This window comes from Mustela erminea, chromosome 12 (genome assembly GCF_009829155.1).
Source record: "Mustela erminea isolate mMusErm1 chromosome 12, mMusErm1.Pri, whole genome shotgun sequence".
Taxonomy (NCBI): Eukaryota; Metazoa; Chordata; class Mammalia; order Carnivora; family Mustelidae; genus Mustela; species Mustela erminea.
The window spans coordinates 14,848,235-14,873,411 of record NC_045625.1 but is presented as its reverse complement, the minus strand read 5'-3'; the positions used below and the strand labels follow the sequence as shown (position 1 = coordinate 14,873,411).

At 45.2% G+C, this 25,177-nt stretch overlaps 1 protein-coding gene across 1 annotated transcript in view; it reads right to left on the bottom strand.

The window, feature by feature from the left end:
• BRINP1 (BMP/retinoic acid inducible neural specific 1) overlaps positions 1–25,177 on the bottom strand; it is a 173,832-nt gene that overhangs the window by 117,732 nt on the left and 30,923 nt on the right. The window contains exon 2 of the mRNA XM_032308161.1: positions 7,912–8,179. Coding sequence (XP_032164052.1) covers positions 7,912–8,129 — 218 coding nt within the window. The 5' untranslated portion in view covers positions 8,130–8,179. The remainder of the gene's footprint in view (positions 1–7,911; positions 8,180–25,177) is intronic.

The window sequence follows — 25,177 nt, the reverse complement described above, 5'->3', positions numbered from 1 at the left end:
CTTGTCTGTCTTCTTCTCCAAATTTCCCCAGTCCTAACGGTGGCCAGGATTGGTGTCACTCATTCCACAGGAGGGAGGTGTGCAAGCTTGTCCATTCTCAGACCCTGCTCCCGACTGAAGCTGGACGATTCCTTGGCCACGACGGAAGCAAACTAAGGTTTGCAGCTCACGAATCAGTTCAGAAATGGCGTGGGTGCAGAGAGGTAAAGCGCAGCAAAGGTACCGATTTGGCAGCAATAAAGCTATCGTTCTTGGAAGTGGAAGATCAATTTTAAATAATCAACACAAAACATTATCTTTGAATTGATGCCAAGTGGCCCAGAAGATGTTTGCAGTATATCCTTCCCCATCTCTCTCTATTCCAGGGAGAACTTGAGCAGAAATTTGGATTAAATGAAGGATAATGTAGGAGAAGGGCACAGGGTATTGGTTCTCACCAATGACACCAGCCTCTAAATGGCTGAAATTGACAACTATAAACCTGAGACACTGTCCCGTTCTCATCATCTTTCATGCCTAGTGGGCATGCTCTAAGGGGATAAAAAGTGATCTGTTAAACCACTTGGTCCAAACTGCTTGTTAAGGACTCAGGCCATTGGTATTTGAACCTAGCAGTGGAGCCTAAACATCTTACTTCCTAGGGAATTCTGCAGTCAGAGGAGAAACCCACCAGATCTCCCAGATCTCCTGAAGGAATGGGGATCATTTTTTCTCTGCCTTTCTGCAGCAGAAAACCCAAAATGATTCACTATCCTAAATGCAGTAACTTCTGCTCTGGTCTGAGGTTATGTCTTAAAACATGCAAAGTCCCCTGCCCTTCAGCCCTCCAGCCAGACTCTTTGGGAACCTAGCCAATAATTACATTATTGCAACCGTTCCCATTCAGACTCGCGAAGACCAAAATCTAAGATCTAAGACCAGAATCATTACCCATTTCCCCCTTTTTTACCCCCCAAAATTCTTGCTTTCAAACAACATTTCTCAACCTTTACCCCAGTGATATAATGTGTCAGATAATGCTTTTCTGCACATGGCAGGATGTGGAGCAGTGTCCCGATCTCCGGCCTTGTTCCACTAAATGCCGGTAGCAGCGCCCTCCACAACCAGCTGTGACAACCCAAATCCCTCTGGACATTTCTAAATGTCCTTTTAGGGAACAAAATCACCCCAATAGTCAATCATTGCTATTAGGTCAGCGGCTCTCCTGCCTAACCTAGACCAATGAAATCAAAATATCAGAGAAAGGACCGAGGCAGTGGTATTGTTTAAAAATTCTGCAGGTGACTCTACTGTGCAGGTCCTCCTTTGCAATACTGAATCAAGGTCTTATCTCATTCCTTGACCGTGGCTCTGGCCTGTTGAAGTCCCTATCCCTATACAATCGGCAGGAATGCCAAATTCAAAATAAGCAATGGTAGCACAGAAATTTAGGAAATGCAAAGGGAAAGAGAGGGGGAAAAAAATAAAGAGAAGGTTTCTACCTGTGACAGGGAAAATGAGGCTGCTGATTTTTTTCTCTTTCCATTGTAAACCAGGATGGGACAGACTTAGACTAAAATGTTCCAAGCAAAAGTCTGATGAGTAGGGGAGCTTCCTCAGCCACGTCCCAGCTTTCCCAGCTAAAGAGGTGTCCCTTGAAGAGGGCTCTGACACAGGCTGTGTCCAAAGGAGAGACACTCAAAGCCAGGTAGGGCCTGCAACTCCTTATACCTGCTCTCCAGAATTCCAATACCTCTGAGAATAAGAGGTTGTGGGGTCAAAGAGATTGTCAAGTATTCTTAATATATATTTTATATATATGTGCATTTAAAATTTGGGAGGCATTGGTTAAACACACAGGCCCTGGAATGTCCTTGCCTGTGCTATATGCCACTCTCCCAGAAATGAGCTCTCTTTCCTTGGATAAGGTTTCTAAACAGAGAAAATGTATACAGTGTGTTCACGATACTTGGTAAGCTTTCACGTTAGCAATTCACTTACCATCATTGTTACTATTTACTTGACTATGGGATCTTTTTTGCTGTCATTCCAGAAATGACCATTTAACATCTCACTGAACTGGAGTTCCATGTAATCTACTTGAAGAAATGCCAATCGAGACTGGATTTTCCTGCACTACTAGAAATATAACCCCTGTGCCATGGGATGTTAAGATCTATCTGGAATCCAGAGGCTGGTGGCCTCAAGTTCAACCACCAGTATCCTGAGAGGTTCAGTGGTAGAGTTCTCCCTTACTGTCATTTGTCTGTAAGCTCCTTGAAGGCAGTCCAAGCTACCTTGTATTTTATTGGTTCCCCAGGGCAGAGCATCTAGAATATCTAGGTACCCAAAATATTCTCTTGAATGATTTCTGGATAAGGAGTGCATCTCATTCACCTCGGGGAGTCCATCCACCCTGCCCTGGCCCCGTTCATTCAGCCAAGTAGCTTTACCACAAAACCTGCTGTGGATATTTTTGTGAAATACATCAGGGAACCATTAGGATATCAGATTAGAGCTGAGATTCATGCAAGTCTGAAATAAATGTGCGAGACAGTTAGGCAATCAGACTTGGTTTCCCAAGATTTGATTTACACTCAACTTTCAGGTATTTATTTAGGGCTCTGAGGAAGGCACACCATGAGCCACAAACCACTAGCTCAGCAACCTGCAGGGAAAACCACTCAATATGAAACCACCTTTCATGTAACTGCTACATTTTGCAATTACTGATGAGCTCAAAGTCAGGAAAAAATAAACAGAAAATAATACACAAAAAGGCAGGAAACAACTTTGGATCAAACTGCCTTTATTTATTTATTTATTTATTTTTGGTAACAAATACTAAGGGACAAGACTGATTTCTAAATTATCTCGAGAACGAAAGAAATCATTTCTAGTAATGCCATCAGCCATCTGAGATAAAGGGGTAAATTCTGATTTATATAGGTCCCGCCAAATTCCACGGTCCAAATGTTTGATAGCAAGTTACTTCTCACCACAAGCACAGAAGGCATTTCATTAGGACCTCCATTTTGCAAATGAGAAGCCTGAGCCTCAGAGACGTTCTAACTTGCCCAACGGCAAAGGGAGTTTCTCTGTATCTGATGATAAACAGGGTAACTTAGACAAAGCCTTAAGAGCAAAAGGTAAGGGCTCCCATTGTGGGATCTCAGAGACTTGCTTCTGGTTCCCAGCTGAGCCACTTCTCAGACACGCGACGTGGACAATTTGCTTAGCCTCTTGGTGCCTATATTTTCTTATTCATAATATGGACAATAATAGCATTTCCCTCCCAGAATGGCCATGAGTATTTAATGACTAATGTATGTATGGGCTTAGCAGAAAGTGAAAATCAATGATTTTAGTCGAATGATGATTTAGAACCTTAATGAAAAATAATTTGCAGATAGAAGAACATCTAAACTGTACAAAGCATTCTCACATGAACTGTAACATCATTATCCCTTCCCACAGAGGAGAAAACTGAGGACCTGAACACTTCCTTATCCATTCCTATCTGTGAAATGATAACGGTGTGCTTACTGATTCTTGTTTTGCTTCTAGCTTCCAATGTGAGTTTGAGGGAGGAGGGGGTGGACACTACTGGTGGTGTGTGTGTTCATGTCTGTGTGCAAGCACAATTCATTGTTTTCTTTTGGTCATATCTGTATGACCGAACCATAGCACAGCTCATGGCATAGGACTGATGCTAAATTCTATGAATGAATGATACACAGAATGCACTGGCCCAGGATGAGAAAGCCAGAAAGTGGGTCCAAAATAAACAAAGCCTGAGTCTCTACATTCCAAGTCCAGTCGTCTCCATTACTCCAGGCAATACCTTCAGAGGACAAGATTTCATGGAATCATGGGATTTCAGAAAAGGCAAAGACCTTGAAGATCACCTTGGCTAACACTCTCATTTTGCAGACCACAAAATAGAAGCTCCAAAATCCCATTATTTGGGCCAAAAGCATGCAAGAAAGAGGCAGAAGAGGTGGGCCAGCGCCCAGGTTCCCTGACTCTTGAGATCAACGATGTTGGCAGGTGCCTGCAGAAAATCGCCCAGCCTCCATGCTTCCGCTCAGACTGAGGCATGACAGAGCGTGTGCTTTGTGCACCTAAACCACTGTTTGTATGCATCTTATGGCCTGGCTTGTGAAGCAACCCGAGAAAAGGTTTCCGTTGGGATTTGATGGGAAAAACTCCCTTCCTTGCCTGTGGCACTGACTCCTTGTCCTGAGTCTATGACCTGAAACCAGCCTCTGTGTGCATATGATGAAGAGGAAAGAAGTGGCCTTAACCCACTGAAGTGAGGAGAGGAGATCTCCCCTCAGATTCTTTCTGAAGCTCCCAGATCAGCCTGTGGCCCAGCTTGAGTGCAGGGGGGTGGAAAGCTAGCCGAAGCTGGAGAGCGAGGGCACATCCATAAGGCCGGCCATCTAGCACAAGACAGTGTGGCACATTCCTGGAGAAAGCCTTGTTGTCATGATGCAAATGTCGAGTGTTTGATGTGCTAGGTCTACGTGAGCACACAGGGAGGCACAACTGGAAATCGCCGGAAGATGTGTTTTCATGCTTCAACAAAGCAGCATGCGATGCGGACAAAGTGTCACTTGACAACCACCCTGAGGAGCATGTCCTAGTTGGCTTTGGCTCAGGTCTGAATGGGGCCTGGAGAGGCACACGTGGCTGTGGGTACTTATCTGCACGTGCGTCCATGTGCCGATCAGGTCAGGAACCCCACCTGGCCTTTGCACGTAGTAGGTTCCAAATCAATGTTGATGGTATTAATGATCTCCCAGTTATATCTACCCTGCACCTTCTTCTCTGTAGCACTTAGTGTACGTGTGTGTGCGCGCGTGCACACATGTATGTGTTTAATTAATGTCAGTCTCTCCTAGGAGAGCAGGGACCATGTTTGTTTTACTCATCATTGTATCGTCTGCCCCAAACACGGTGCTGGGCCTCTAGCCGATGCTTAATAATTATTTGAGGATTAAATAAAGGAAGGAAGGAATAACTAGATGACCAGGGGCCTGACTTCTGGGTCGAACTCCATCATTTAATTAACCACGTGACCTCGGTTAAATCTTGTACTTAATTTTAGAGCTAGAAAGCATCCTAGAAATCAGCCCATTGGATGGCAGCACGCTTTGCTTTAGCAGTGGGATCCCAAAGAAAGTATATGAAACATCAGAACATGAGAGTGAAGGAGTAAGACCGTCTCTGTGTAAATGCTGTGTACGGCTGGGGGGTCCTGCCTGGTCACCCTCCACACAAAGACAATTTACTTGTCATCCTACACTGCAATAGCTTTTATGACTTCTTTCATTGATCCTCAAGGTTTTTAAAAGAGCATAGGCTGAAAACCACGGACATTATCAAGGCTACCATCGGATGGGTGAGGAAGGTGGGATCCAAGAGAGGAAGGAGTTTGCCTAATGTCACAAGACTGGTGCCCAGAAAGCTGGCGTTAGTATCCAGATGTCCTGACCCCCAACCTCATTAACAACCTTTACCTTCTTAGTTCTCTCTAAAACCAGACCCCAAATATTTACAAAGTGGTTGTGAGGAAAAATGTTTGCAAGAGCCCCTGCAGAGTTTGGGAACACTCAATGTGTGGACACCATGGTGGCCAGAAGGAGGGCTCTGGGGTCAGGTGGGTCCATATTCAGATCCCAGCTCTGTTCCTTACCACCCGGATGAGCTGAAGCCAGGCACTCAGCCTCCCCAAGTCCTGGTTTTCCAATCCGCAAAATACCAAGGCACTGTTCATCTCACAGAGATTGTTGTGAGCTGTCAATGACATCCTTTGATGGCCCATCATAAGTGCTCTGTGGTTCTACTCAGGGTGTCCACGTCGGTCTAGGGTACTTCAACAGTCATCACAGGCACCAGTTAATCATACACCATGCACACTAGCTACCTTCCAAACCCCAAGCACAGCCATCATGTTCAAGCATTACTACTCATCTCCAATCCCCAGGGTCTAGCACAGGGGCAAGCCTATGGCAGTTGTTAAGAAACATTTGTAAATAATGAATGGATGCCTTTCGTTCTATCACAGTCATCGGTGGTATGGTTACGAATTTACAGTCAGACTTTGTTTCCAATCATCATTTTTCAGCTACAGGACTTTATTCAAGTCAGTCATCTTCTGATCTTTAAAATGTAAATGTGAACCCCAGTCATTCAGCTGTAAGGTGTCCTCAGGAGGCCCGCATGGAAGTGAAAGCCAACATGTCAAACCAAGATGTGATCGTTGTCTGACAAAACACAGACAGGGTAAGATACCTGCATCTCCACCACTTGTTCTGTTCCCTTAAATCCTCCGTCTCAGCCTGCGTCTTTCCTGGTCCCTGTGACGTCAGAGAACAGTGTGTTCTGTCGAGTCATTGGGGAGTGCCCACGTTTGGTTTATGCGTGTTCACAAAGAACCATGGCTATATTACACCAGAAATTATGCCGAGGATCCAACTTTGAAATAATGTAGTTAACTCTCATTCTTAAGTGATGTAGGAATAGTTCTCCCAAGGACTGGTCTTCTGAATCAATAAATATAATTTAAAATTCCAATATTCTCTTTTGAAAGAAACTCCCTATTTTTCACCCTTACACTCCTTCCCCCTTTCCTGCACACCCCATATCCATGCTCCCATGTGTTTCTGCTTTCTCTCGTTCCCAGAGGACCTTCCCCCAGTAACTCTCTGATCACTTAGCACCCTTCAAGGCTCATCTGTGAGCTCTTTCATAGATGGAAACTTGCAAAACTTCAGCCACTAGTCAATGTAGGATTTGAATATTCAGCATTAAGTCACATCCCTAGTCTACAATGTCACAAAATGTGCAAGGTAGACATGCCTATTGTCATAACATATACACAGAAGATTTACAATCTAAATGCATACCTTCCCAGATGCAGGTCAGGGTCCTTTCCTCCACCATGCTCCCTGGTTCTCCCATTCTAAACGGCCCAGAAGGGTGAAGGGTATGCCCCTTCTTCCTTGACCTTAAGACAAAGACTACAGCTCTAGAGAGTTTCTTGCACCCCCGAACTCATTTAAGTCCACAACATTGATGGCGTGCTTCTGATACATGATAGGACAAAACCATTCAAGAGATCTAGAACTGAATTGCGTCTAAGTCCTGCCCTCAATGGGTTTCTAGTTACGTGAGAAAGGAATACAAAGCTGCACTCCAACTTCAGACCATTTAAAACTAAAGGGATATATGTATAGAGAGCTGTGAGACTATCAAAGAGAGGGTAAAAGAGTGGAATGAGGAGAATTGAAGATGGTTTCAAAGAGGAAAATACGTCAGGCTAAGTCCTTTCGGGTGAGCGACATTCCAACAGATCAAGAACCAAATCAGAAAAGGTTATTCTATGATGGTCCCTCCTTGTTTCCAGATGCATGAATAGGTTTAGGGAGGAGGTTGGTACATTAATAGCATTTGCCAACAACACTACCTTCATCTGATGTGGTTGGTTAAAAGTCCTGTGACTGTGGGTGCAGATAAAACGTGGTATGAAGCTGAGGCCTATCACATACTGCCAGTGGGACTTCAGGCAAATCATTCGGCCTAGCTGAAGACCAGTGACGTCGTGCGTAAAATCGAGAGAACAAGTAAATTCTACCCATGACGACTATGACGAAGGCTTAACTGAGATCGTGTATACCAGGCAGTAAGCACCATCCACGCCTAACCCACAGTCAGCACTCAGTAGGTGTTAGCTATTCGCTCTTATCCTTGTCATGGTTCATCTCTTGTGCAAAGTACAAAAACAAGGTGAAACTACAAACAGCCTCCTGACCCCTTGGCCCATTGTTCCTCCATACGGCGAGACCCATACCCATGCCTGACCCCAAATAGCACTCTATGAACGAAAGGCACGGGAGATGGGGACAAGCTCAACCCAGGTCTTACCTGTATATTTTATATCTGGTTGTAAATCCTTGACGGTGTCTTTCCACAAAGGATAGGTAGCTCCTGGAGTGGTGGAAAGGCCCCCTGTCTGAAATAAGCCAATCAAATTCCTTGGAGACATGTTGGTCTGTCCCAGCTGGTTCCTGGTGGGAGGGCTGCACGGAGATACGGCCCCATACAAACAGGAAGTAGAGGAGCTCAACAAACCTCCAGTTCATGCTTTTCTGCCGGCCTTTTTCCTCTCATTCTTGCTCCATTCTGTGGAGTCCTGAGGAGAAAGAATTTAAAAAAAAAAAAAAAAAAAAAAAGGACAAGAAAGAAAGGGAGACAGGAAAGAGAGAGAAAGAAAAAAATAAACAAAATAAAAAGAAGAGAAAGACACAGAAAAAAAAAATGCCGTTAACATACCTTCATAATGTTACATCAGTCAAGTGTGTTAAGGTTTACAAAAACCAGGATGACTTCTGGTGAAGGGCATGGTCTCTCCGGAGATCTGGGCTCACGTTCCTGCTTTGCCGTGAGCACGGCGCATGCCTGAGCACAGACCGAGGCTTAGCCTCGTAAAGACGCAGCCTCCTCAGGTGCAGAAGAGAGAGTGGGCTTCGATGCCTCTACCTTGGCACTTGTCACACCATAGGTGTTTCGGGCAAATGTGTTCGAAGGATGAATGGAAGGAAAGGAGACAGGACCTGGGTCCCCTATGTCCAGGGAGGCATGTGGAGACAGAAGCACAAGAGACCAGAGAATTCACCGCTGAGGGTTCCGAGCCTCATGGTTCCCTGGTGTTCAGATGAGAAACTAAGGGCCAAGGGATCAGGTGGGTCCTTGCCCACCTCCTCTTTTGTGGGGATTGATAGCATAGCACCCTGGTACCATACTGGAGAAATTTTTAAGACTGAGGGAGAGCTGGGGCAGAGGCTCTTTGTGGCGAGGAGAGAAGAGAGACCACGGGCCATGCTTAGCCTTTGGATACTTACAAGTTTGCAAGAGTACACATTTGTATTCTACCTTCATTTTCTACTTACTAGCTTGGCGCCCTGCTTATTCTAGAAGAGCTTATCTTCCTCAACATTGAAAGGCAGCCTTGAATCCAGGTCCCACCAGTTATCAACAGTAGCATTTCAGGCAAGTCCCTGAACATCCCTGTGTCCCCCTACGTCATCTATAAAACATGGTGTGAGAATGGACTGACATAATTTATGTACAATGTCCCACCTAGTGTTTGCCTTTTATTAAGTGCCCAATAAACGGCATCAACGATGATGAGGTTAATGACAATGATGAATGCTGACACGGATCCTGTCCACTTGGTCCCTGCTGGGAGAGTCTCTGTGCGTGGTCTCCACCGCCCTGACCAAGTTCTATGTATTTTCCAGTAGCCAGCCGAGCTCGGACCCTCAAAAATCATCTCCTGTTTCTCTTTCTCTCAAAAAGTGTTAGTTGGGGGCACCTGGGTGGCTCAGCCAGTTAAGCATCTTGTCTTGAGCTCAGGTCATGATCCCAGAGTCCTGGGTTCGAGCCCCTTGTCAGGGTCCCTGCTCAGTGGGGAGTCTGCTTCTCCCTCTCCTTCCTTCTCCGCCCCTGCCCTCGCACTCTCCGTGTGCTCTCTTTCTCTCTCAAATAAATAAATAAAATCTTTTAAAAAGAAGTGTTGGTTGTTCCTTTCTCACAGCTCTGGTTCTCATTCTGTGTGCAAGTTGGTCCTCAGTATCTTTTCTGATGCTTGTTTCTGGGTCTGCTTTCCGCTTTGGCTTTAGCTGGCAAGAACCTTTGAAAGACCGTCTCTACACATGGCTCTCTGTGCGACTCAGGACAATCCCATCTTTTCTCCAGACCTCAGAGTTTTAGGTCTATCGTTTAAAAATGGCAAGAACACATTTTGTCAAGTGTAAAACCACGTATAAACATGAAGACATGGGCTACCCTAGTTGTCTACTCTCCTGGCTGAAAATGGGAAGAAAGCAAAGCTAAGAAAGAGAAAAAAAATGCAGAAAGACGGAGATGTGAATTTCCTACCCCACGGGCTATTTCCCTCTGTTGCCCAACTGCACCATTTTATTATGAGGAGCTGCAGAAGTCTCCTCGGCGCGGCAAGCCCCCGCTGTCGGGGCACAGGACAGAAGCACGTGAGCCGAGGGGTGGGCTGGCAGAAGCGGTGGCCTGAAGTTTCGCTCAGAGCCTAAAACAAAGCCGTCCGTGCCGAGCGCAGAACTGCAGCAGCGGCAGCTGCCAGCCTTCTGCCGGAGCCCACCTGAGTGGCATGCGGGGGGTGGAGGGGATTGTTCGCAGATCCTGGTGGGGAGCTACCGCACACTGACAGCACAGCATGCCGCCCTTTCAGCCTTCGCCAAGGCTCGGGCTGTGAGTGGGTGCGGGGTGGGAGCACAGGGGGAGTGCTTGGCTACGAGGCCGTGTGCAAGCAACCAAGATGGGGAGCACTGCAGCTTTCAGACAGGGAATGAGCCTATCCATGGAACAGCAATGCGTGCGTGTGGGGTGTGTGTGTATATGTGTGTGTGTGTGTGTGAGAGAGAGAGAGAGAGAGAGAGAGAGAGCGCTCTCAGCCCATAGGCCTAGAATTAGCTAACATTTGAACCATCGAATCCACTGTTTCCCAAGTGGCAGTCTTGTGGCCCCCCTCCCCGCCACACACACACAAGGGACAACTTCGAATGTCCCGATGGAGGGTGCTTGACTGGCGTCTCGCGGGTAGTAGTCAGGGATTCTGCTCAACATCCCACAATGCCCAGGACGGCCCTACCAGAAAGAACCCTGGGCACAAATGTCAGTCGTGCAAAGTTAAACCCTGGCTAACCCAACTCTTTTTTCTCAAGAACGTGACTAGGCCAGGCACCTGTCTTCCAGGTCCTGGCCATCATTCTGTCTCAGCAGGGCAGCGGGTACATGTGGCTGTGTTTGAGCCTTCTCTGTCACGGGGGCTTGTGAGATACTCTGCATCCCAGCAAGTGGGTTTCAGTGCTTCATGGAAGAATTGTGTGAACATATCTCTGCTGATTTAGAAAATCACGATAATGCACAGAAAAAAAAAATGAAAATGAAAATTTCTAAGGGTGCCTTTTAATAGACATGGATATTTTGCTGGGCAAGAATGTATGCATGTTCCCAAAATGTCTTATCAGGGAGACACAGGGACTCCCATTCTGTGAACAGGCCCATAATAGCACCAACTGTACCAGAGACCCAGAGACCCGTGACGGATATTTATTGAGCATCTACTGTGGAATTGGGTCTTAAAAAAGTCTGTTGTCTTGGTAGTAGCCAAAGCACCCAGTACAGACTAGATGTTAATAATGGTTTCTTCACGAGGTTTCTTCACAGACGGCTACGTATTTAAGAGGTGAGCACTTTGGGGCTTGGAGACACGGAGTGACTTTCCTAAGCTCAAAACTAATCCACGTCTCTCCTTTTATAAAATCTCTAGAGTTTCCACTATATTCCCCTGCCTCCACTGCGCACCTGCTGCAATTAGGTCCCACCCTCCAGAGAGTCAACTTATGGGGAGGGGGAGGTCACTCCCATGCAAGAGGAATTCTAATACGAAATACGCTTTCATGACAATGACCACAACTAAAGAAAAAACGTCCAGTGGAGGAGCAGAGGCCAAGGTTTTATTTTCAACAAAGAGACCAGGAAGGATCCTATAGGAGAGGTGGTATTTGAGCAGGTCCTTAAATAGCAGGGAAGGTTTTATTCAGCAGAGACGGGGAAAGGAAAGTCCTAGCAGAGCTGGTGGCGTCCAACAAGTCTAGGGGGTGGGAGAGAGCAGGAGGATAGGGGGTTGCTCACGGAAGCACACAGGATAGACAGCAGGGGCTTTCGTGAGAACAGAGCCCATGAGCTTTACCTCTGTCTGCGTGTCTCTCCCTCTGACCTGCCAAGAGGTTTTGGAGCAGAGACCTGAAGGAAAGGAAAGAGTGAGCGGTGCGGATGCCTGAGAGCAAAGGAAATGTCCGTGGAAGGAAGGAAATGAGGAAGGGTCGGTAGCGGTTTACCTCTGGATGTGGTCTGAGGCCACCTATAGGGGAGGTTCCAGCAGTTGGGTGCTGGCAAGTCCGTTTGAGGAAAGACTCTTGCACTCACTGAGCACTGAGGACGTGCTCAGAATCGCAGAGCGGCTCTGCACGGGTGCCCTCGCAGCAACACGGGAACAAGTTACAGTCCCCGCCTGACACACGTGGGGAGGGGAACCTGAGGTCTGGAAAAGGTAAGTCGGTGGCCCCGCACCACAAAGCTGGCAAATGGCAGAGCTAGAACTGGAGGCCGTGCTGGCCCATGTGGGAACCACTGACCACATGTGGCTCTGAAGCGTTTGCAATCCAGATCACAGGTCCGAACTGAGATGTGCTGAATGAAATACACACTCACTGGATTTCAAGACTCAGTAGGAATAATAAAAAAAAAAATCTAAAATATCTCCCTAATATTTATATTGATTACATGTTGAAATATTACTGTTTTGGCGGTAGTAGGTTAAATAAGATGTGTTATTAGAATTTTTTTTCACCTATCATTGTTTGAATGTGGCCGCTAAAGATTTAAAATTACACACATGGGCAGTGTTGTCCTTTGATTGGACAGTGTGGAGCTAGGAAGAGCCTTTTCTGCTTTATGACACTGCCCAGGAAGGTCATTCATCAATCCCTACATTTTTATCAACATTGGGAGAATCCAATTCACTGTCCCCTGCAACTGTTGGGTTGAGCCACTGTCCGCTTGCCTTCTCTGCCAGAATCAATAAACAAATAGACAATAAGTAATTATAAATGCAAACTCCCCTGCTCAAGGACCACAGCCTCCAATCCTCTGAGCTAGAGAGTCCTGGACATCTACTACCATGCCTGTGAGGACTGCTGTTTTCCCAATATTCATAAAGGGAACTTCCTGCCACTGGGTTTAGAGCCTGTGAAAGAGAGGCTGGTTCTATTCCAAGCATTGCCCTTGACCTCCTGTGACCCTGAGTGAGTCACAGGTCTGCTGCAGCTAGATGCCCTGGTGGATGGGGAGCTGCTGATGGGGGCTGTGGCCTGGAGAGCATGTGGGTCCTTGGCTGAACCGTGCTATATATAAGCCTGGAGTGTTATTAAGGGAATCGGGTTCATCCCACACAGAGCACACTGTCTAACCGTTGCCATTGTAAATTATTTACATCAGAGGAACACATGCAGGACAAAGAGACAGAGAAGGGTCTTCCAGCAGCATGATCACCAAGCTCCTCCCCAGGAGCCCTCTGCTTGGATTGCTGGGCCATTGCTCACATTCTGGGCCAGAGGGTGGAAAGGAATCATCCCCTCAGTCTCCCATTCTAGAGGACCCTGAGGCTGACTGCCTGATCTGAGGTCACCCACCGTACTTGCCTCCTAAGGCAGGGACATCCTGATAACCTCATCCAAGCTTCAACGTCTATATCTGGATCTCTGGAATACATTTCTCACCAGATAACCATCTACAAAGCTGGGTGACCATAAGCACACAAGAAATCCCCCTGGTGCCTCACTTTCTCCATCTGTGAAATGTGGGCAGTATCAGAAGGTACAATATCAGGGCACCTGGTGGGTTAGTGGGTTAAAACCTCTGCCTTCAGCTCAGGTCATGATCCCAGGGTCCTGGGATCGAGACCCGCATCAGGCTCTCTGCTTGGCAGGGAGCCTGCTTCCCTTCCTCTCTCTCTGCCTGCCTCTCTGTCTACTTGTGATCTCTGTCTGTCAAATAAATAAATAAAATCTTAAAAAATAAAAAAAGGTACAATATCTCTTAGAGATCAGATAAGGATTAAATGGGATTTTTAAAAAATTTTTTAAAGATTTTATTTTTATTTGAGAGAGAGTGAGTGAGTGAGTGAGGCAGAGGGAGAAGGAGAAACAGACTCCCTGTTGAATGGAGCCAGACATGGAGGCTCTATCCCAGGACCCTGAGATGATGACCTGATCCAAGGGCAGACCCTTAACCCACTGGGCCACCCAGGCACCCTAAATGGAATTTTAAAATGCAACTATTTTGATCTCAGTTCACCCGAAGCTCAAATTAATAGATATGATATTCTAGAGAGAGGTATATGCCCACTCTACAGGACTTAAAAAAAGGTAGCCAAAATGCACCTTTTGAGATTCTTAACCCACACGATGGCATAAAGAGTTGGATGCTGGGATCAGGAGCGGAGCCTGAGTGAGAAGTAGCTTTGTGCTGTGAACGCTCCTGCTCACCCCCCACACAGGGAGCATGAGAGGGTTAGCCCTGCACTTCAGGCTTCAACAAGATCACTCAAAGAACATGATCAATGTTCCCCAGGGGCTTTTGGGGGGATATGGCTGATCGGTGTCTAACTCATACCAGAGAAATCTGAAAAAATAATTCTAAAGAGGGAAACCTAAGGAGGGACAGGCTGAAACCCGGTGTAGAGTAGAGGCTGCAATTTGAGAAGTGACCGCTTAGCTCATTCCTAAAGGAATGTATTCCCCATGGATCCTGCGTGAGGGGCATACAAAAGAAAGCCAGGAGAGGTTGCCCTAGATTCCCACCTGGAGGGAGAGGTGATCCCAGCAAAAGGAAACTAGAATCGCACTGCCATTTACCAACGGTCCCCTACTGGTCCATAAGCAGCTGGAAAGAGGTGCATTTTCCTTCATCAAAGAAATCACAAGTAAGGGATCCCAGAGAAGAAGGGAAGCTTCAGATATTTCCCCAAAGTGCTGTATGTGAAAAACATTAGCACTAAACCTGCTAAGCCCTGGGAGCACTGATGCTAACTCTTCCAAAAAGTACTAGTTGAGGAAGATAGGCTCTTTCTTTGTCCATCCATTCTTGACCAAATCTTGCATTTTGATGAAGACATGAGCAAGTTTAGCAAGATGAAGGAGACAGACCAAAATCATAAGCCACGGAAAGACAGCAGAGCCTGGGAGAAGAGTGATGTCTCCACCTTAAATAAAATTAAATTTGTTTGTTGTAACCTACTGACCTAGACACTGAACCAAAACCATATGTGAGGGAAAGAGGTGAACATAACTTGAAAAAATCATGGACTGCCCTTGACTGTCATCCAAATGTCAGGGAAGACCTGATTAGAGAGTAAGTTTAAACAGTGGAAGACTAGAATCCAACTCCGTCTGTTCGTGTTTCCGATTTTACGCTATGAATCCTGTTTGATCAAAGTCAAGATTTCATGCATTAAAACACTTCACTCGGGTGCCTGGGTGGCTCAGTGGGTTAAGCCGCTGCCTTCGGCTCAGGTCATGATCTCAGGGTCCTGGGATCGAGTCCCACATCGGGCTCTCTGCTCAGCAGGGAGTCTGCTTCCTCCTCTCTCTCTCTGCCTGCCTCTCTGCCTACTTGTAATCTCTCTGTGTCAAATAAATAAATAAAATCTTTAAAAAAAAAAAAAAAAAAAAAAAACACTTCACTCAATGCCCAGCTCCAGGTAAAAGTCCTATGAAGTCCAATTAGAATTCGCTAATCAGGGTACACCAAGCTAGAAAGAATCCTAGAAGTTCTGGTGTACGTGTTTATTACCATTCTCAATACTCAGACCAAACAGAAGACAGTCACAAACCACGAGGTGTCCTGGAGTGAAGAGTGGGAGCCTGACAGCGTGGAGAAGCTGGGCTCCATCTTGCCTCACTTTCAGTGCGCTGTGATGCCTTGGCGTTTATATGTGCCTGGTGATAGGGAGTTTAAAATTACATGATCCGATTTAACTAAACCAGCTCTCATGAAACGGTCACATGGCTTACAAGGAAATGATGGATTTACCAGAATTATAATTTAAGCCAATGGGAACAAGAAAATGTTGGAAGATCAGCCACATTATGTTGCCAAGTCAAAAAACGAAGGATCTAATTAGATCTGTCTGGAATTGGCCAAAATAATTTAAGATGATCAAGAGGACTAATGACACTATGTATTTATATTTACTATTATTAATGCTGACCCTTGCTCTAAGTAAATATCACACAGCAGGGAGTTGTGATATTAACTGACAAAGACAACATGAGTAAGTAATTTATACACATACATTCATAGGGAAGTGTTTAGTCAACCATTTTAACTAGTAGGTGTGTGATTATAAAAAAAAAATCTAGAAACCGCTGGAATGGTATTCATTATAATTCATGTATTTTATATTATTATTTTCATTAGCATTCATTATAATTCATGTATTTTATATTATTATTTTCAATCACATAATCAACATCTCTAGGAAATTCTGGATTTCTCAATCCAGGATTCTCAATTCTCAAACTCAAAATATCCCAGACTAAAGCAATCATCAGGCTCTCAAACTTCGCCTTCTCTGGTATTCCCCATTCGAGAGAACCACAGTCTGTGACGTTCCATTCCTGTGAGAGGCCTGAGATCATTCTGGAAGTCTGCTTCGACTCCCTTCAACCAGATCCACCACCAGCACCACCCATATCCACAGCCTGCTAAGTTGTTTTCCTCTCCAGCCACTTTTTAATTTTTTTTTTTTGACCACTCTGCCCTTCTCTGTGAACCTCAGTGTGATGTTGCACATCTTTTGCTTCTCTCTCTCTCTCCCTTGCACACGTTACCTGAGAAATCTCTCTCTCTCTTTTTTAAAGATTTTATTTATTTATCTATTTGTTTGGCAGAGAGACAGAGAAAGAGAGATGACAAGTAGGCAGAGAGGCAGGCAAAGGGGAAGGGGGAGCTCCCTGATGAGCAGAGTTCCCAATGCGGGGCTCCATCCCAGGATCCTGGGATCATGACCTGAGCCAAAGGCAGAGGCCCAACCCACTGAGCCAAACAGGTACCCCAGAAATATCTCTTTTTGAAGCCCATTTCATCTTGCTATCTGTCATTCAAAACATGGCTCTCTATCACTTGGGACTATGACAATCATCTTCCCACTGGTCTTCCTGCTTCATGTATCTCTGCCGCCTCCAACCTAAGCACCACTGAGGTTGCCAGATGGATTTTTCCAAACACAGATAGGACCGTGACACCCCTCCCCCTTCACTGAACAACTCAGTAGTTCCCTGGTGGATCACCTTACCTCTTAGTCTTGCATTTAGCAAAGTTTATGTGCTGCATCTCATATATACTCGCCATATCCTACGTCTACTTTTTCACATCCCACCCTCCATTTATCCAGTTCTCTAGAAAACTTCCCCCAACCACATTGACCAAGGGCACTATCAACTTTGATGCCTCACACTGCTCATGCTGTTCCCTCTTCTTGCGCTGTCGAGACCCATTTCCCAATTTTGCAATAGGCTCTTCATGCTTTACATTATATTTTAACTGAATCAGTAAGATGGTGAAAGACCACTGTGCACCTAGGCTATGTTAGATACTATGCCAAACTCTTTCTCATGGCCCATGACATTCCACACATTGGATGATCCTACGAAATAGATAGCAGCATTAGTAGATCATGTTTTGTAGATGACAAAACTGAGACTCTTTTTAAAAAAACTGTTATTTTTCCAATGACACATTATTTTAATGGACAGAAATAAACTTCAACCCAAGCCAATTTTATGTTCTATGACTCAGTGCTTGAACACACCAAAGTAAGAAACTACACCATCCTCAAGTTGTGGTTTCCTTATTTTGACAATCATGAACAACTACAAATTAACTGTGAAGATGTTAATGAAGAGAATGGCTGATAAGTTAAATTGAGGTGTGAAGCTTCTAGAAATGGTAAACTTAGGGAAGGCCATAGTAATCTGAAAGAAAACTGAAATATGCAGACTAATTATTTGTGTGACTTTTGAAAGGATCCAGAAGACTCTTTTTTTTGTTGTTTGTAATTAACAATGTAAGTTATGCATAGTATCCTTCCTTCATAAATATTTCATTTGGAGCCACATTTAGGAATATGATCTAAATTCAGGGAAACTGCCTTTTAAGCATTCCCTCAAAATTATCAGCAGTCTCTACCAAAGAGCTTTCAAAAAGGAAAGTGAAATGAACATTTTAGAATGTCTTTTCTGGGCCAGTTTGGTAAAATTCAATAAATATTTGTTGAATGTCCCTACAGTTTTAATTAGCTCTCACAGTCCAGAGTAGGAAATGGACAAATAAATATATATTGCACATAATGTAACAGGGCAAAGATGGAATATGCCCAATGCTCTGTGGAGGATGGAGACCCCAGGGAGGGTGTCCAAGAAATGCTCCCTGGAGATGACACCCACGTGAGGACTAAGGAGATAAAGAGGCATTTATGAGGTGACAAATGTGGGCTTGATATTTCAGGCCAAGAGAGAAACATGTGAAAGGAATGAAGAAGTATGGTGTGAATATGAGATCTAAAACATTTCAAAGCTTCCTCAGTGGGAATTTTGAAGCAGGGAGTGGCAGGAAATGAAGCAAAGGAGCTAAATAGGGTCACAGGCTTTATAATCATGGCTTTACACATGACTGGTAGTTTCTTAAAGGCATAGATTCTTCCCCCTCTCCCTATTGTATACCTAGGCTCTGGATCCAATCATAGAGTAGGCAATAAATCAGCATTTATTCAATGAATGAACTCAACAAATCAAGATGTGGGATTAGACCTCTGAGACCACAGGGAGCCACTGCAGTCTTTTAAACAGAGGGGTTCTATGTTAGAATTTCATTTTAGATGGATTACTCCAAATGTAGGGGCAGTGAACGGATTTAAGAAGGGACATGAATAAAATTGAGGAGGCCATAGGAGTAGTCTAGGTCATATAGGGTCTGAAAAAGATATCTTATATTTGACAGAAAGTTTAAAAGAACGGAGGATAAAATTAGCAAGATTTGGAGACTGGTTGGTTGGGGTGGGAAAGAAAGATGTCTGTGGTGACTCCTAAGTCTGCTTTGATGATCAGACTGATGACAACGTCATGCGTGATAAACAATAATGAAAAAGAATGTCCATTCATGGGACAAGTTCCCTCTTGAACCCGTTGAGTTTGAGGGGTCTGCTGAACATTCAGGTCAGAACTGGACTCTAGAATCCTCATGCCCAAATCAACAGAGAGGCCAGGGCTAGGAGTAGACATTTGTAAATCAGTAGGAACTCATGGTGGTTAGAGCTCTGGAAATGGATGAGAACTCTTGTGTGAGACTCTTGGGTGAGTGGTAGGAAACACGCACAGAGAAATTGGGCAGGATGAGGAAGAAAAGAACCCCATGAGGTAGAAGAAGAAGGTACTGTAAGAGGAGGAGGAGAACAAGAATCATGAGAGAATATTGTCAACGAAGCCAAAGGAGCAGAAACATTTAAGAGAAGAGCCCAACAAGATAAGGGCTCAAAATGCTTATTGGAATTAAAAATACAGAGGTGGTGACAGTTTTCAATGCTTAGGTGGGAACCGAATATTCATTGAAAGAGATTAAGGTGTGAATGGGGCATGAGTACACAGAGGCAGAGGGTGTAGAGCACTTGGCAAAGAAAGGAAGATCAAAAAATCATTAGCCAAGGCTCGTTTTCTCTCCACCAGAGAGGAAAGTGAACAGTCAATGGAGGATTTTGTTTTTTCTTCATAGGATGAGGATATTTATAAACGCTGAGGACAGATATAGAATTAAAGGAAAAAAGAAAAATAGGACCAAGAAAAGAAATTAGTGCTGACTGAAAAGAACAGCATGGGGTTCTGGCATTGGGGTAGAATGCCAGCCTCTGTACCAGCCACTGGGGAATCAAAGAAAAATAAGAAAGTGTCCACGGCTTTAGGGAGCCACAGAGCTGGTAAGGGAGATAAATCTGTATACTCCAAGTCTGAAGTCTGGATTGAGTTTTATCAGAGATCTAAACAGTGTTGTTGGAATAAACAGAAAGTAAGTCAAACAGAGCCTGTTAAAGAGGTCTTCTCAGGGGTGCCGAGATTTTACTAAGGCTCCAATGATTCAAGGAGTGAAGTGGGGAGAAAGGGACAGAAGAGAAGGCACTTCAGGTAGTAGGACCAGTGACAGAATCATGCAAACCCACCTACTGTGTGCAAATCACTAAACCAGATGCTGCCTGGGGAGCAGAGATGAGTGAGAAAAGGTTGCTGGCCCTACAGAAGCATACGGAAGATTCTGGGGTTGGGAAGGAATGCCAAAGATGGGAGCTGGCACTACGCAGATGCTCAAAATATAACTGTTCAATAAATAAACAGTGTTCTGCCGAGTTAATGGCTCTGAATTCTTCCCTATGGCTCATCTATTCTTAATATTCAGTGGAGCAAATAAATAAAAAACACTTAGGTTTCCATCTGAACATAAATTTCAACATTTACTCATCAAAAGCTCTGACCCTTGGCTTGAAGCGTCCATCAGGTCACTAATGAGAACAGCTGGAAGGATCCTGGTGGATCCATTGGCGTAGAAGCTCCTTGGGCTTTGCTAGTTCTTGTGCAACAGCTTCATTCCTTCCCACAGGGCTTTGTAAACGAAGAACCCAAAGAACCATTACAGTTACAGCTGCTGCTTGTCCAGGACAGTCATGGAACCCCAAGGAAGAAGTCAGGGGACACATATCTGAGTGTTTAAGTAGGTGCTGGCTGGACCATTAGAGATTTAAAAAAGGTGGTCGGCTTGGAGACTCTACGCATGCTCTCCCACTCCTCTCTCTTAAGGCCCTTCTCATCCCACCCCTGCACACCAGCATGATTCTGGCTACAAAGGGTTGGGTTCTCACTCATCTCAGAGCAACTTTAATGTACAGAGGGCAGAGATTTATACCTCTCCTTCCAGAGTTGAGAAAATTAACGTTTAGCATGGTAATACCTGTAAATTCCTTTAACAAGGCACAAGATTCCCTCAGCTCTCAAGACAGGCCTCTGAAGAAGATATGGTTACTATTTCTATGTAACAGGGGAGAACAGTCAGAAACATTCAGAAATCTGCCCTTGGGGTGTGTGTGTGTGTGTGTGTGTGTGTGTGTTTTAACCTTAATCCAGCGTAAGTCTGGTTTCTTATTGCTGGCCACACACAAGGCCCTAGCAGAAAACAACAATTTCTCAACACACATGGGCATTTTTAATAAATGTTCCAGGTAAATACCACATAAACTAAAGCATAAGATCCACTGTCCTGGCAGAAGAGGCTGATGGGCAGGGTCATTTGAGGCCATTGCTTAATTCCAGGAAAGGCCTCACTGTTGTTCAAAAGTCATGCAGCACCATGAGCGATAACCAGGGTTCTTCCCACCGTCCTTCAAATCTCAGTCTCCCAACAGAAAATCCTCACGCTGTCTGATACGGAAGGGCTCATCTAGCCCCCTCTGCGTGGTTTCAAGAAAGCTTCCCACCTCTCTGAGCATGGCTTCCCAGCTACATTGCTTGATTTGGGAACTCTGGGTTTAATCGTTCTCGCCACCATTTTTGAGTCCTGACTCTACTAATGATTGTGATGAAAATTGATGTGGGAAACAGAGGCAGAAGAAAAAATATTAAATTTCCTTACCTACTGACAAGCCATTAAAACAGGCAGAGTGACTTGATTCTCCTCCAGGGACTCAACTACCCCCACCTTAAGGCTTTGCTAAGGGCAAAGGACAATCCTAGCCTGACCAAACCCCTACCCCCAACCAGGATCCTGTAAATCTACTTTAACAATTCCTTTAGGAAACTTTATCTCTAAACCTCCAAGATAGTGTCCACAATCATTTCAAAGCATATGGCCCACTATATACATCTAAAGAGTCTCATGAGAAGGTGTTATTACTGGTAATAAATTACTTTCTCCCAAACAATAGCTAGCCCCACAAGGTCCTAGAAACCTTGCTTCCAAAATTCCTTAGAGACTTATGCCATCCCTAACCCCCTCCCAATTTACAAGTATATAATAGACCACTCCTCACATCCCCGGGGCAGCATCTATTCCTGCCCATGAGTCCTGTCCCTATGCTTTAATAAACCACCTTTCTGCACCAAGGACGTCTTAAGAATTCTTTGTTAGCCGTCGGCTCTGGACCTCGCCCCACCGAACCTCACCCAGATCCCAGAACTTCATCAAAAATAATTCATGAACATTTACTGGATGAAAGGAGCCGTGTCAGGAAATTTACAAACATTATTTCAGACGTGGAAGGGATGGAGTTTCAGTTCTGAGTCTCCAGCTCCAGAGACCACGTGGATTTCTGTTTAACTTCTCGTGCTTCTTCTAGCATCACAAGATGGATGTGCTTGTGTTTCAGGAAAATGAAGAGTGTGTGGAACAGATCAGCCAGCTAGAGCTGACAGCAGAGCCCCAGCTAATCTGCAGGGACAAAACAGCCCAGTCTAGATGAGTGAGACGGGCTTACATCGGCTGGCCCACAGGGGAAGGAGGTCTAATAATAAGTGCCAGTTGCTGAAAGCCAATAGGTTGGCAGGCTGTGTGCTGGGGAGCTAGGGAGCTAACAGACACACTAGATAATGGTGCCATTCCCATTTCATAGATAAGGAACCTGAGGGTCAGGGAAGCTGAGTCACTTATTCAAAGTCACATCGTAGATAGTTAAGAGTCACCCATGATGTTTGATTCTGGGCACATCTGGGTCTTTGCCTCCACCCTGCACCGTCAGCCCCTACGTTGTGGCGACATGGTCCCCAGGATCTTGTGCCACGTGACTTTAAGCTAGTTGGGGGGACTTTTGAGTCCTGAGCCTTCTCTGCTTTTAAAATGCACCTTCACCTCTGAACTTCATCAGCAATTCTGAAAGCAAAATCCCAGAATCTGTGGTCTTAAAAAAGAGTCCTAGCTGACTTCACTGCATTTACATGGATGATCCACCCAGGTGGGGAGGAGGAGAGAGGAGCTGGTCCTGAAAGAGGGGGCTGGAAGTACTTGCTGAGGTCCTCTCCTTCTCATTGGCTGGGGATGCAAGGTGTGACCTAATCCATCTATGCATAAGAAAGGAGGCTCACAGGTTTTAAGCCAGAAAGGAACAAAGTGTTTCATGGGGAGCTTGAGGAAAGAAGGAAAAAAAAAATTGCATCTTTTGGATGAAAGGACCTTAATCTTCAAAACACAAACCATTTTTCCATACCAAAGCTCCTTCAAACCTAGGAAGTCAGCTGAGGCCTCAAGTCAGGCAAACAGCTTGTGTTTTCCAGATTAAGGAGCCTTTGACCCAAAGGATCCATTTTTGTGAAACTCCAAAGGAAGTGCCTGGTCTATTTCTAGCTGCTGCACTCTGGGACAGAGGGATCTTTAAATACAGACAGAGAAGGTGGCTACTTCCCTGCTGAGATTGGGGCCCAGCACAAGAGAGGCAGTCCATGAATGGGAGACTTCCTAAAGGAGGTCTTTTGCCCCAAAATATCATACCAGCTTCCTTGCCAGGATGCCCCAAATATTCACTACAGAATAAACACAACTTTGAAATATTGAGAGCTCCCATTGGAGGGAGAGGGCTAATAATACCAAGTGGCAGGAACAGACCTCCATCTAGCACTCTAGAACCAAGAGGCCTCATGACTTCATCTGATTCCCACCACAACCCTGTGTTGTCTGCAGGATGGGGAAACTGAATCCTCACTTCACAGGCAAGGAAATGGACTCCCAGAGGGTTGAAGTAGTGAGCCTAGCATTATTCAAACATGTCTCCTGCTTTTTCCTAGATCTGACCCCAGCTCCAGGGCAATCAGCAAAGATAAAGCCCAAAGCCAAAGTGTTATTTATATGATGTGGGAAACAAAGGCAAAAGAGAAAACTGAGATTTCCTTGCTGCTTATGGCCCATTGACAAGTCCTTGACAGGGTCAGAGAGATTTTCCTCTGGGAGCTCAGCTGCCTCAATGTTAATACTTTGCTAAGGGCAAAAGTCAATCTTCCCTTAACATTATCCCAGCCCCCCAAGATCCTGTGAGTCTACTTTAACACATAAAAATTCCTTTGGAAACTTTATCGCTACCCCTGACCCCAAGAAATATGTTAGCAATCATCCTCCAAGAGAATGGCCCACCGATATACATCCGTAGGGTCTCACAACCAAGGCTTCATTAGACAGTAATAAATGACCTTTGCCTAACAACAGCTAGCCCCCTCAAGACCCTGGTAATCTTGCTTCCAAAATTCCTTAGAGACTAAGGCTACCCAGACCCCCTCCCAACTTGAAAGTATATAATCGGCCACTCCTCATGACCGCAGTGCACCTCTTTCTGCCCATGGGTCCTGTACCTGTGCTTTAATGACACCACCTTTTTGCACTGACGAAGTCTCAAGAATTCTTTCTTGGCTGTCAGCTCCGAACCCCAACAATTCCCTACATCATATGTAGGATAAATTAGAGGACGCCTTGAGATTTAAAGCAAACTGCCCTAAGCTGAGTCAGGATGCCTAAATTCTCGCCCCACTCCTGATACTACTGCAGAGGCAAAGACAAGGTAACTGATACCCTAGCTCTTGGGAGCTTGGTCTCTGTGCCTACAGAATCAGGAAGTTTGGCTTACATGTTTTCCTAGATTGCTTTCAAATTTAATATTGTCATTTATTTATCTATTTACTTATTTATTTGACAGAGAGAGAGCAAGAGAGTGCACAAGTAGGCAGAGCAGCAGACAGGGAGAGAGAGAAGCAGGCTCTCTGCTGAGCAGGAACCCAGATGCAGGGCTCGATCCCAGGACACCCTGTGATCATGACCTGAGCTGAAGGCAACCCCTTAACTAACTGAGCCTCCCAGGCACCCCTTGGGCTATGATTCTATACTGGTTGAATAAAGAACAGAGAGAGAGAGGAAGGAAGACGGGGGTTGAAGCAAGAGGAGAGGAAGAAGGAGAAGACAAAGAAGAGGCAACAAACAGAAGACTAAGAATGAAGGAAGGAGTGGAAAAGAGAGGGAGAAAGGGAAGGTAGGAGGCAGGAAGGGAACGAGAAAGAGAGAAAATACACCAAGCTCAATTTTGGCTTGCCTTAGATGAGAGGAAATTATGCCAGGCAAGAGGGATCGAGTCTAAGAGAGTGAATGGATTTGACTTGTCTAAGCCTTAGGAAAGCAAATATTACTGAAATGTTGGCTGACCGCCACTGACTTCCAAACAGAAAATGGCTTCCAGATATACTGTGGGTACTCAGCAGGGTCTGTTAGAGTGAGTGATGAGGTGGCCATGCACTGCTGGAGAGAGGGGAGAAAATTAGAATGTTCTCCTGACAGAGACCAACAGAAAGAGCCAGCCCAAGAGGAAAGAAGGAGGCCCCAGCTGGGCCTCTCTTAAAAGGCTCAGATAATTTACACCGAACCCAGAAGGGCCCCTGGAAATTGTTATCCTAGGACTGTGTGAGCCAAGTCACAACGTTGAGCGCGAGGAGATTTGCTCAGCACACCAAGTCGTGGTTTGGGAGCT